This window comes from Alexandromys fortis, unplaced genomic scaffold (assembly GCF_014885135.2).
Source record: "Alexandromys fortis isolate MF-2015 unplaced genomic scaffold, M_Fortis_MF-2015_v1.1 scaffold_175, whole genome shotgun sequence".
Taxonomy (NCBI): Eukaryota; Metazoa; Chordata; class Mammalia; order Rodentia; family Cricetidae; genus Alexandromys; species Alexandromys fortis.
Window position 1 is genome coordinate 2,851,210 of NW_026068065.1, and position 12,678 is coordinate 2,863,887.

General features: G+C 44.6%; 1 protein-coding gene across 1 annotated transcript in view; it reads left to right on the forward strand.

The window, feature by feature from the left end:
• The window catches only part of Fig4 (FIG4 phosphoinositide 5-phosphatase), a 106,463-nt gene that overhangs the window by 32,200 nt on the left and 61,585 nt on the right, over positions 1–12,678 (forward strand). The window contains 5 exon segments of the mRNA XM_050120509.1: positions 5,759–5,892; positions 6,891–7,007; positions 8,601–8,646; positions 10,065–10,213; positions 11,588–11,754. Coding sequence (XP_049976466.1) covers positions 5,759–5,892; positions 6,891–7,007; positions 8,601–8,646; positions 10,065–10,213; positions 11,588–11,754 — 613 coding nt within the window.

The window sequence follows — 12,678 nt, forward strand, 5'->3', positions numbered from 1 at the left end:
GCCAGCTTGCTGTGTTTGCTCTAATGTTCTTCAACCTCACATTCCATGTGGCTTTTTCTGGACTTGCCCTGGGAACCAATAGTAGATCTCCCTGAAGGGAAGAGGGTGATCTGGTCTACCAGTGTAGCACAATTAATAAAAACCCAAAGACAGAAATTGGGATTCATCCTGAAGCTCAGAAAATCAAAACAGCCAGCCATCGGCTCTTACCTCTACCTCAGATCAAAGTGGCAATCCTGCCTACAGGAATCTCAGAATAAGACTGTGTGTGAGAGCAATCTCCTCCTGTTTTATATTTCTCTGTAGTTCTGGGATTAAAGGCATGCACCACTACTGCCAGGTTTCTGTGGCAAACTAGTGTGGCTACTGGGATTAAAGGTGTGTGTCACCACTGCCTGTTCTGTAAGACTGACCAGTGCAGCTGTTTTACTCTCTGAACTTAGGCAAGTTTTATTAATTAAAATACAAATAAAATATCACTACATACCAGGCTCCTGATTCCGTTGTATGAACTGGGTCTGCATTAAATTCCTTTGTCCCAGGACAACTTAAGAACACAGATGAAGCTGCTGCACCCTCACCTTGATACACCTCACTCCCTTGGCAGTCTGTAAGAACTGCAAACCAGTGTGGATCAATAGGTGTAAGTGTTACAGCTCGGGAGGGAAAGGTACCTGACTGTCAGAGGCCAGGCTATACCTACAGATGTAAAAGGACGATATCCTGGATACCTACAGCTGTGAGAAGGAAGATATCTGGACCGTCAGGAAGTCAAACTATACGTGTAGCTGTGTTCCAGTAGGGAACGTGGCAATCCTCCTCTCTGAGAGAGAGCCGGTACAGCTGAGCCCTGTTCCACTCTGTAAGAGAGTTTCCCAGCAGAGGTATCCATTGCTGCTCTGCTCCACTCCACTAGGGAGTTTCCCAGCAGAGATTCTGTTATGTTCTGGCAACAGAAGGTCTTCACCCAAAACTCATTCAAGAGATTTATTTGGAGTGGGGGAGTGGGAGGAGAATAGGAGGAGGGGGAGGAAGTGTAAATTTTTGAATGGAAAATAAATAAATAAATAAATAAATAGTTTAAAAAAAAAAACAAAAAAGGAAGAAAATAAAAGATTTATTTGGGAGGAAGGAATCCAAAGGGTGGCTGCCTCTGCCAGGTTGGAACAGGGCAGCTATCAACTGAACAGGCACAGGGCTTTTGTAGGGCTTCTGAGAGACAGAGCTTTTCTAGGGAAAAGATTTTCATGGTGGGAATTGGTCGGATTTTAACCCCCTGAGCTTTGACAAGCTCAGAGATTGGCTAGATTTTATGCTCAGGGATTGGTTGGTTTCGTGTGCAGTTGCGGAATATGTTGTTTCTTTGGCTCTGGTGTCAAGAATTCTTTGATATCGTGCTCAGTTGGTCAAGGCCAAAGTGTGTTTCCGTGGGTTTGGTTTCAGGGCCCTGGTGTATTTCTCTGATTCTGGTTTCAGGGCCAAAGTGTGTTTCTTTTACCGGCTCTACTTTCAGGGTCAGGATGGGATCTTTGGCTGATCCTTTTAGCCTATAATGGGATCAGAAGGCTTCATTCAGGAATGAGGTTCAAGAATCAGGTGGGCCTGTGAGAAGCTCAGGCAACATGGTATAATGTCTCTCAGCTTCTCCCTCGGCGTACACTGACTGGTTCACACACCGTGAGTGCATAATGGATGCACAGGTCAAAGGCCTAGGGTGGAGGGCAAGATTAGCCCATAAATTTATCTAAATCTATTACACCCAAGTGAATTGAAAGAACCTCAGCCAGTGGCTAAGAAGACCTCCAGAATACCAATGAAAGGTTTTATTATATCATGTCTGTGGCAGTGGCCAGCAACACAGTAGTATAAAAAAATAAAAACAACAATAAAAAACTCCAAGGAATCCTTTTCCACTTGATTGTCCAGTATTTTTGACACTTTTGCATGTATCAAGGTAATTGTAAACAGTTCCTGCCTTCATGGACTACTGGTGTGAGGGAGGCAGTGTTGAACTAAAGCAGAGCTGCCAATCAAGACAAGAGGAGGAGTATTCAATCTGAAGAAAAGGCAGTGCCCTGATGTGTGTGTGTGTGTGTGTGTGTGTGTGTGTAGCATACATGTGCTCCTTTATGACTGCTTCGATTTTCTTTAGGGTAGGGGTAAAAGTCGCCTGCTGAAAGTGGGGGTTCACAGTAGCAGAAAGTGAACTTGACAGGGACCACCCAGACGAGAGTCAGTTTCACCTTGATGGAAGTGGGTTCTTAAATGGCACCATTCTGCTACTGATGCCTCTTCTCAGCAGGCCTGTATGGTCATATAAGCACAGATAAAAGAGAGATGATTGGCTTCATTTAGTTTTTACCAGACAGATACCTAAGAAAGACAGTGTCAAGCGCATTTTGGATATTGACAATAGTGTGGTTGCTCTGGACAATGAAAGCTGAGTGGGCTAAGGAGAGAGAGAGAGAGAGAGAGAGAGAGAGAGAGAGAGAGAGAGAGAGAGAGAGAGAGAGAGAGAGAGAGAGAGGAGGGCTTTTGGAGAGAGTAGAGCAGTTGGTGACTTGGCATAGTTGTGAGGTGGCACATTCAAAGTCAAAGCAATCTGAAATAAAGGCGGTTCTGGGTGGGAAATGCTGAAGCAGAGCATCTCCCGGTGATCACCTGAGGTGGAGGTTGGGAATGGGGCTGAGCCAGAGTGCAGCAGGATCTGGAGGTACTGAAGTTAGCGCAGAAAGGCCGGGCACGGGGAGGAGGTGGGTGCTTACCCGGGAGGGGCCTGCCCAGTCCTGCTAAATGCAAGGCTCAGGGGAACAGTGTGTGTGGTATGTGTGCTTCAAGAGCATGGAAGAATATGTGGTCCCAAAGTGGCAGGGGCGGAGGCAGTCAGTGTCCTGTCTTTCGGTTTCTGTGACTGACTTCATGACCATTGCAGAGATGACCATAATGTCTGCACGTATTTATTCACGTTAATGCACAAGCCCGCTCCTGTCTGCTCGCAATAACATAAGCTGGAGCTGAAAATCTGCAACTCTGACTTAGTATGGATACATAATAGACACAGTTGAAAATTAAGGTGGAAAACTTTAATGCAAACACTTGTTGACTTGCGCTATGGTTGGCCTCACAGGCCTATCATCTCAACTACTCGAGCAGCAGAGGCAGGGGATCACAAGTTTAAGGCCCGTCCGTACCTAGCTACAGAGTGAATTTTAGTCCAGCCTGAGCAATGTAGGGAGACCCTGTCCTGAAATAGAAAGAGGGTAGGATTAGGTGCAGCTCCATGGTACAGCTCTTCTCTGCATGTTGAAGGCCCTAGATTCAGTTCCTGGTACTGTAAAAGATTGTGAAAATTATGAGTGCTTTTCCAGTAAGTCTATATTATTAGTATAGAAGCAAATTGCTGTTAAAGCAGTAAGTGATGAGCTATTACTGGAACATATACCTAGAACTAGCTGAGTGGATCTTGTTCATGCTTTGCAGAGTGCAGTTGGAAGGGCCTAGTTAAATAGAACCCTGAGCCTATGTGCTCGGAAGGCTCTGTTAATTTACACATTAAAGGTGCTGTTCAATTCATGTGGCTGAAGACTATGCCTGTGGCTGAACGAGGCCGGCTTTGCCTCCCTGTAGTCTGCCGATGTAGTTTGAAAGGAGTTTTGCAAAAGAGAACATTTATTTACAAGGCCTAGGACCTCGCATATGCCTGGCAGGAGCCCAACCAGTGAGCTACATCCCTATCCCTGTCATCAGTTGTTTGGTTTATAGGAAAAAGAAAATACTTCTTGTTTTCACTTGGAAGAAGGTCTTAGAAAGTTGTGGTTAAACCATCAAAGAATGCGCATGTCCATAGAATGTCCATACCCACAGGATGACTGTGTCTATAGGATGCCTGTGTCCATAGGATGCCTGTGTCCATAGGCTGTCCATTTCCACAGGATGCCCATGTCCATAGGATGACTGTGTCCATAAGATGACTGTGTCTGTAAGATGCCTGTGTCCATAGGATGCTCATGTCCATAGGATATCTGTGTCCATACGATGCCTGTGTCCATAGGATGCCCATGTCCATAGGATAATGGCAAGAAGGAAATTCTTCTGATTCCTGTTCCCATTTGCCCTATTGTGAGCCTCTCCCTCCGTGGGGCCCGCTGCTATACAGGTTGACTTGTATCTGGGTGTTTGCATTGGGTTGTGGCGGGTTCAGCAGCCCCGAGGAGACTGACTAAGCAGCCTGTGAGCACTAACCCAGTACACACTGCAGACAGCAGACTCTATAGCCATGAAGGCTGATTTCACATGAGAATTTCAGAAAGGCTCTACTTCCCTATTTTACCTAAAGAACTTTTGAGAATTCCAAATAAATAACTTTTCCAGATAAAATACAAAGTATACTTTCACCTGATTCTTAATGCTTATATAATTCCTCTATTGTTTTATTCAGCTGTGCAAAATATACCCTGATTTGTTTCTGCAGTAGTTCAGTTCGTGACGATTGCAAATAATCGCCATGACTGAAAACAGCGCCAACGTTTTGATGCCAGCAGCGGTGCTGCGACATGGCTGACGTCTCTGTCGCAGTTTTTCTTTGTTTCTAAGGAAAGGCCTGGTCAAAGTAATGGTACCAGTAGCTGACTTTTCCTGAAGGCTGCGGTAAGCGCTCCCCCTGCTTTCGCCTCATTTAAACCCCACATCAGTGCTGTAGGGGAGACACTGCTGCTGCCCAAGGAAAACGGACAGCCTTGCCAAAGCGCCGAGTACAGCGGTGCAGGCCCACACAGCAGCATGGCCTTCTTCAGTGAGAGGCAGTGTGGTAACCCGAGAGATGCGGCAGGCAGGGAGGCGCCTCAGGGTGGCTGAACCCTTAACCTCATAGAAATGTCCCAGGTACAAGTCGACCTGAGTGTCAGAGGGCTCCAGAGAGGGAGGGCCCACCAAGGGAGAGGCTCACCACAGGGCAACTGGGAGCAGAGGTCAGGCTCGGGCCATGCTTGCCTTCCAGCCTTTCAGTGAGGCCCTAGCGTGAAGGGGATAAAGTTCCTGTCTTGCCTCCTCGAGGTTTCGCGTGTCGGATTCGAAAGCGCGCTCTGCTGTCGTCCTCTGTGTAGGGCTGGTCTCACCAGAGCATGCCGTTTTCTCTCTGCACCCTGGCTGCAGCTGTGGGCTGGGCTTGTGTAGTGCACACTGGGTTTCGTCTCCTCTGTGCCAAGCGGGCATTGCTGCCCAAGCAGGCTATGGATGTGTGGGCCAGGCTTGTGTGCCACACACAGGGGCTGCAAGAGATCAGCAGGGAAAACCCAGCCTCCCTGGTTCTTCAGAGCTGCTGCCTCGTTCAGTGAAGATCTCTTCATTCTCATTTATATCATTTTCATTTAGTAACTGGGTTTCACTTCAGTGTTAAAGACCAGGGCTTTTCCTACTAAGGTGAGGTATGAGCTACAAAGCTACGAACTGTCTTAAACTTGTTTTAAGGTAACTGTAACTCAGACATTTACGATTTTTAAAAATAGCTTTATTGGTTTTATTTTAGGTGTGTTTTCCCTGCATGCATGTCACTGTGTGCATATTTAGTGCCCGCAGAGGTCAGAAGAGGGCAACAGGTTCCCCGGCACTAGAGTTCTAGATGGATGTGAATCGTCGTGTGGGTGCTGGGAATCAAACCTGGGTCCAACCAGGAGCAACATATGCTTTTCCCACCGACCGTGTCTCCAGCCCACATTTCAGGTTTTTAACTTAAAAATTATTTCAAATGTTTTTACTAAAGGAACGAGAGAAGAGAAAGCACGAGAGGATTCTGAGTGAAGAGCTGGTGGCCGCGGTCACCTACCTGAACCAGTTCCTGCCCCCAGAGCACACAATTGTCTACATCCCCTGGGACATGGCCAAGTACACCAAGAGGTGAGAGGGACTAGGGACTACAGCACGGGCCTGTCTCCTTGCTGACTCAGCTCCTTCACTTAGGTGGGGCCGTTCTGAGCTCTTCTGCTGGGTGACCAGCTCTTCCCTGCTGTTCCTTAGAGGCATTGGTTCACCTTCTTCCTTGTCCCTCAGGGAAGACACTGCTCTCAGGGGATCTCTCTCACAGATGAATATGTACTATTGTAACTGTTGATAGGAAACCCTAGCTCCTCATTCTGCTGATCGGGTCCCTTAGCTGCTTGGTTCCAGTGTGTTGTAACTTACTTGGCCCTATTCCGTTTGAGAAAACCTGATCTTTGTGCCTGGAGCTAGTCCCACGCCAGGGTTTCCTGTAGCTTCTTACCACCACCTCCACCACCACCCAGTCACACGCTTCCTCCTCTCTCCTTTCTCTCAGTATTCGGCTCAAAACTAATCCTTGCTAAGAGGCCCCTTTTTTTTTTCTTTTGAGCCTTGCATTGTCTACATGCGACATCTAAATTCTGGGTTTATTTGCTGTGACTATATTGCTTTGCTCATGTCGTGTTTATTCCCTGAACGGCTTTATGGAGTTAATGCACCAGGCACACACATACCCCCACTTACCTGGACTGTGTTAGTTAACTGATTGATGCTGTCATATTAATTGATTTTCCAGTTTTTCTTTCCCTGCCTCTGCACTTTGCACGGCCACCGACTGATTAGGCGGTGGCTTGACTGACTGCTGCTGAGGAGGGAAAGGCTTTCTTGAAAGCCTCTCAGGGGAACGTCCTGTGCCAAGACTGAGGAGTGTGCCAGTATCTGCTATTAAGTTACGGGTCTACTATTAGTTACTGGGTGCACTTTATATTTCTGCCTTAATCATTTCAGTCTTTCTGTTACATAAACCACATGATAAAAAGTTGAATCCCCGAGCGTCATTACTGTTGATGTTGTGTGCTTTATAGCGAAAGGGAACAGCGTCTAAGCCCTCACTTTTCCCTGTTCCTCTCTCTCAGTAAGCTGTGTAACGTTCTCGACCGGCTGAATGTGATTGCAGAAAGTGTGGTAAAGAAAACCGGTTTCTTCGTAAACCGCCCCGACGCTTACTGCAGCATTTTACGGCCAGATGAGAAGTACGTATGACATTAAAAACTTGAATTCAGAGGTGGGGAGGTGAAGTGATTGCCATACAAGCCGAGGACCCGAGCTCAGTCTCTCCAGCCCCCATAAGAAAGTCAGTGCGTGTTTGTGGTCCCAGCACTGCGGAGGCAGAGACAGGCAGATCCCTGGGGCTCACTGGCCATCCCAGTCTAGTCCTCTCAGTGAGCTCAGTGACTCACAGGTAGAGGCTCCTCCCACCAAGCCTGAACCCCTGGGACCCAGGGGTTAGAGGAGAAAAATGACTCCACCTGCTGTCCCTTGACCTTCCTATCTGGTACTGTGCTCCACACCCCACACCACACATACGAAGGAAACTTAAATCAAAGTATTGGTTCTTATCTACAAAATAGTTTAGGGGTTGGAGAAAGGACTTAGTGATAGCACTGCCTGGAAAGCATGAGGACCTGAGCATGAATTGTCAGCAACCGTGCGAAAAGCTGGACATGGCTGTGTGCGCCTGAACTCCAGCATTAGGAAGTGCGAGCACACACACACACACACACACACACACACACACACACACACACACAATATTCTAAATATAGGAAGTCTGTGGTAATTAGAGAATGGATGGATGGATGAACTTGCGGAGAGGCAGGCTGTTCTGGACCATGTAATGAATATTCACTGTGTGCTTGGGAATTCCTGTGGTGGTTATATACCTTCAGATGGAAGCCACAGGAGTCTTAGCATTTGCTTTGTGGAATAAGCATTATATAAAATGTGTGTGTGTGCAATGTAAATTTTTCTGTAGCAAATTCATTGTTGAGCATTTAGAAAGAAAAGGGAACTCTTTCTGGTGGACAGTGGATGCTGTCATGAGTGTAGAATTGGTTAGCATGCTGTGTGGTTTGCTCATAGCCCTACTGTGGCTGCTAGCTTGTTGGCTGCTTCAGAGAAAGGCCTGTTCCTAATTTATCTTTAAAGGAACCAGTATTATTTATTTCCAGCATTTGTTTTTCAGTTAACATAGTTAACTTCAGTGGTCAAATGAAAAACCTCAAATCAGCCTAATGTTTAGATGTTTAGATGAATCTTTCTGCTATAGTTTTCAGGGTTTGAATTTTAGGGACTCTTAATGTACAGGGTGTGTAAAAAACAGTGGAAGGCTCCACTAGGAAGATGGCTGTAATTGTGTATGGTTACAGACACCAAAGAAAGGTGTGGGCTTAAAGGAAAACAAGGGTGGAACTTGGTAGAACACAGAGGGTGCCCAAGAGAGACACAGGCAACTTAAGATGCCTCCAGCCTAAGCTTTTTTTTTTTTTTAAAAAGTAGAACACAGTGACTGACCCATCTCATTTTTTAGTAGAACACAGTGACTGACCCATCTGACTTTTTTTGCATCTGAAAAAGTGCGATACAGAATTATCTGATGCCCAGAGACCTTCCCTTCTAATGCTGTGACTCTTGAAAGCTATGACTATATATCATTCCTTTCAAAAACAAACCGAAAAGCAGGGGGCTGGGGTTGTGGCCTAATAGTAGTGCACAGCTTAGGGAACCCATGGCCTGCGTTTACCCAGTCCTGGAAGCAAAAATGTCAAGTGTCTGTTTTTCCCCAGGTGGAATGAACTTGGAGGCTGTGTAATTCCCACTGGTCGGTTGCAGGTACGGATATTATATTCATAGTGAACACAATTTGTGTCTATGGTGTGTAATGCTTTGGGGGGTTGGATTTGTTTTTGTTTTGTTTTGTTTGAGACAGGGTCTCACAGTATATTGCTGGCTAGCCTGGCACTCACTATGCAAATTAGTCTGGTCTCGAACTCACAGAGACTCACCTGCTTGGATTCCCAAGTGCTGGGATCACAGGCATCTGCTTTCATATCCAGCTAGTTTTTTGTCATATTTTCTATTAGGTTTTATTAAAATGTATTTGATGCAAAATTATTAATAGCTTGAGAATGTTTTTTTAAAAGCCTCCCTGCTAGTTTAAATCTTATACAAAGATGTATAGCTGATATTATAGCTTTTACATGTTTCTACATAAGAATTTTTATTACTGGAAATTAAAAGCAAGAATATGGAGATAGGTTAGAATATAGAACATAGAATAGGTTAGGCCGACTTTGGAAAATAAGCTAGTGTGTGTTGTATTTATTAGCTATGCGTTAAGAATGATATGCTTGAGACTGGAGTGATGGTTTTGTGCTCTTCCAAAAGACCCAGGTTTGGTTCCCAGCTCTTACCCCTCCCACACTTCTGTGGGATGGCTTGCAGTTACCAGTAACTCTAGCTCCAGGGAACTGGTACCATCTTTTGGCCTCTGAGGGCACACACTTGGCACACACACACAAAACCTTAGAAAAATACATCTTTAACCACTGAATATTTGGTTTGTATAATATTTGGTTTGAGCAATATCAGATAAAAGTTCATATTTCACTAATTAATAAATACAGAAAATATTAGCTGTTTGCTTTATCTTGCTAAGCCTTCAAAATAAATTAAAATATAGACAACGCTATTATGGCGACATTAAGTGAACAGTAAATATACCTTTATATGGTCAGCAAAATGTTCTTTACTTTTTTTAACCCCTAACTGATGTGGGATTCCCCTCTATATGCTATGAATATGTTTTATAACCATTGGTTAATAAAGAAGCTGCTTTGGCCTATGGCAGGGCAGAATATAGGTAGGTGGGGAAACTAAACTGCATGCAGAGAGGAAGAAGGCAGACTCAGGCAGTCTACATGTAGCCACCCAAGAAGCAAGATGTGAGGTAACTAACCATGAGCCTCGTGATAAATATAAAATAATAGAAATGGGTTCATTGAAGATGTAAGGGCTAGTTAGGAATATGCCAGAGCCATTGGCCAAGCAGTGTTGTAATTAATCTAGTCTTTGTGTGATTATTCATGTCAGGGTGTCCGGGAAATGAAAGTGCAGTCTCTCTTTCCAAATCCTTAACTTTCCTTATCTGGGATTAGCACCCATAGCTTTTCTTCTGTTGCTTTACAAACAGCTTTTTCCTGTGGTTTGAAGTAGTCTGGGTGTCTGAAACCTTATTGTGTTCTTTGTAGACCGGCATTCTTCGGACCAACTGTGTGGACTGTTTAGATCGCACCAACACAGCGCAGTTCATGGTGGGCAAATGTGCTCTGGCTTACCAGCTGTACTCCTTAGGACTGATTGACAAGCCGAACCTACAGTTTGATACGGATGCAGTGAGGTAATCCTTTTTGCCGCTATTTGAACGTCAGCAGTGACAAGAAGCAGAATTGACTCATAAGGATTTTTATAAACTTGTTTCTACTTTTAGCTTCTCAAAGATTTATTGCTAGTTGGCAGTATTCAAGTTAGTTCTCTATTTCTATTAAATGTTGCTATATTATTGCCATCGGGTCTTGTTTGTTTGCTTGCATTATCATTAAGCATTATGATAAATTTAAATTTAGGTAAATCTAAAGTACTTAGAAAAACTAGCAGGTTAAACAAAAACCCAATGGCAATGATTTTAGTAACAGTTCCACAAACATTTTGAACTAAAGATACAAAGCGTGTAAGACAGATTCTTCATTAAGGGATTACTGTTTCTTCATTGTTCGTCAACTCTGAAAACAGAAAGTATATGGCTTGCATGTCTGCTATGGCTAGGATGTTCATGTCACCCTTAAGTCCACATGTTAAAATCCTCACCCCCAAATGGTATTAGGAGATGGGATCTTTGCGACATGCTTAGATCTATGTGCAGAACCCTCATCGTGGATTCGTGGAGTATTAAAAATGATGTTTATTAGTCTCTTAGACTAATTAGTTAATTAATTAATAAACTATTAGTTTATTAGACTAATAAAAAGGAAAGTTTATTAGTCTCTTTCTCATGTGAGGTCAAAGCAAGAAGGCACCACTCATGAAGGAAATGGGCCTTTGCTAGGCGGTGAATCTGCTGATGCCTTTATCTTAGATGCTGCAGCCCCTGGGACTATGAGAAGTGAATATTGTCTATAAGTCACCTTGAGAGCAAGGTACTGTCTATAACAAGACCACACACACACATATACATTTAACAATTCAGAGGGACCAAAATGGTGTCATGGAAGTGAATTAATCTGGCAGACCGTGGTGTGCAGGAGTCTGTCTAATATGGTAAGAAACAGCTTGGTTCAGCTTTAGTAAGTTAGATTTTTGGTGCCTTGTTTTCTCGTTAAGAGTTTCTCTGCCCTTGGCATTGGATTGCTATCAAACACCATGTGGTTTACATTTGCACTTATTTTCAAAATGTTAAAGAGCCCACTTGAAAGATTCAGAAAAGTTCTTTGGTAAAAGACTCTTTTTCCGGGTCTGACCTGGTGAATGACTTGTACAATCATTTAGGTTAATTTTTTCCCCTATAATGGGGACTTAAAGGCGTTGCACGAGCTAAGCCAGTTCTCTACCACTGAGCTCCACCCAGTCCCTCTCTGCAGTTTCCATTCTGGGACAAGGTCTCGCTAGCTTTCTCAGCCCAGGCAGTCCTGCCTCAGCCTTTTGGAAGCTGGGATTATAGACTGGATCACCAGAGCAGGTGACAAGATTGTATAATGTGAGTCTTCCTTCTGTGCAGGTTATTCGAGGAACTCTATGAAGATCACGGAGACACACTGTCCCTGCAGTATGGAGGCTCTCAGCTCGTCCACCGGGTAAAAACCTACAGGAAGATCGCGCCGTGGACCCAGCACTCCAAAGACATCATGCAGACACTGTCCCGATACTACAGCAATGCCTTTTCAGGTAACTCAGGCAGCAGCATCTCTACCGCTCAGGTTTTAGGCGTGTTTGTCTTCTTGTACACGCTCTTTTCCTTTATCTATTCATTTAAATAAGGATTATATTTATAAATTTAAATAGGATAGAATTTGTGATTTAGAAGGTCCTCTATTTGTTCAATAGATGAATGAATAAATATTAAAGCCTTTTTGAGCCTGGGTCTCATGTGCCCCAGGCTGGCCCAGACTTGCTGACTGGCAGAGGATGACCTTGCACCTTTGATCTTCCAGAATGTTGGATGGAGTGACAGGGGACCTTGCTACGCCGGACTTACGTGGCTCTGGGGATTAAACACAAGTGTTTGTGCATGCTAGGCACACACCAGGCAAGCGCTCTGCCGAAAGAGTTACTGTCCCCAAAGCTGGTACTTTAAAACAGCACACTGCTGCATTCTGCCCCTTGTAGTGGCCAATCTTATGTGACAGAACGGGGGTGGAGTTCTTGCCGTCGTCCTGTTTGTGTCTTTCTCCTTCAGTATTTCTACATGTCGAAATTTGGAAGTATTGAATATTTTTTTCAAATGGGTTAACATCTTGATAGTTGTTTATAAATGTGTTACTCAGAAGTGTCAACTAGAACAATGACAAGCCATACTTTCATGACCTACAAGTATTAAATCAAACAGGTTATTCCCGTGTCCTCTCCCTCTCTTCATTCTGGTGCCATTGTCAGTATACATAAGGTGTATCACACACGGAAGTGATTGTGAGGCAGATTCCTATATGCAGAATTCATCCAGGAGGAACCCAACGGTTGGTCCTACGAGTCCTCCTACGAGGAGTGGCAGAGTTGTTCTTTGGAACGGACTGCTCCTGCCTGCTTCCCGTCTCTCCCTCCCCTGTCTTCACCTCAAGTGAAGTGAGAGGATGGCTCCCGCAGGCTCTAGGT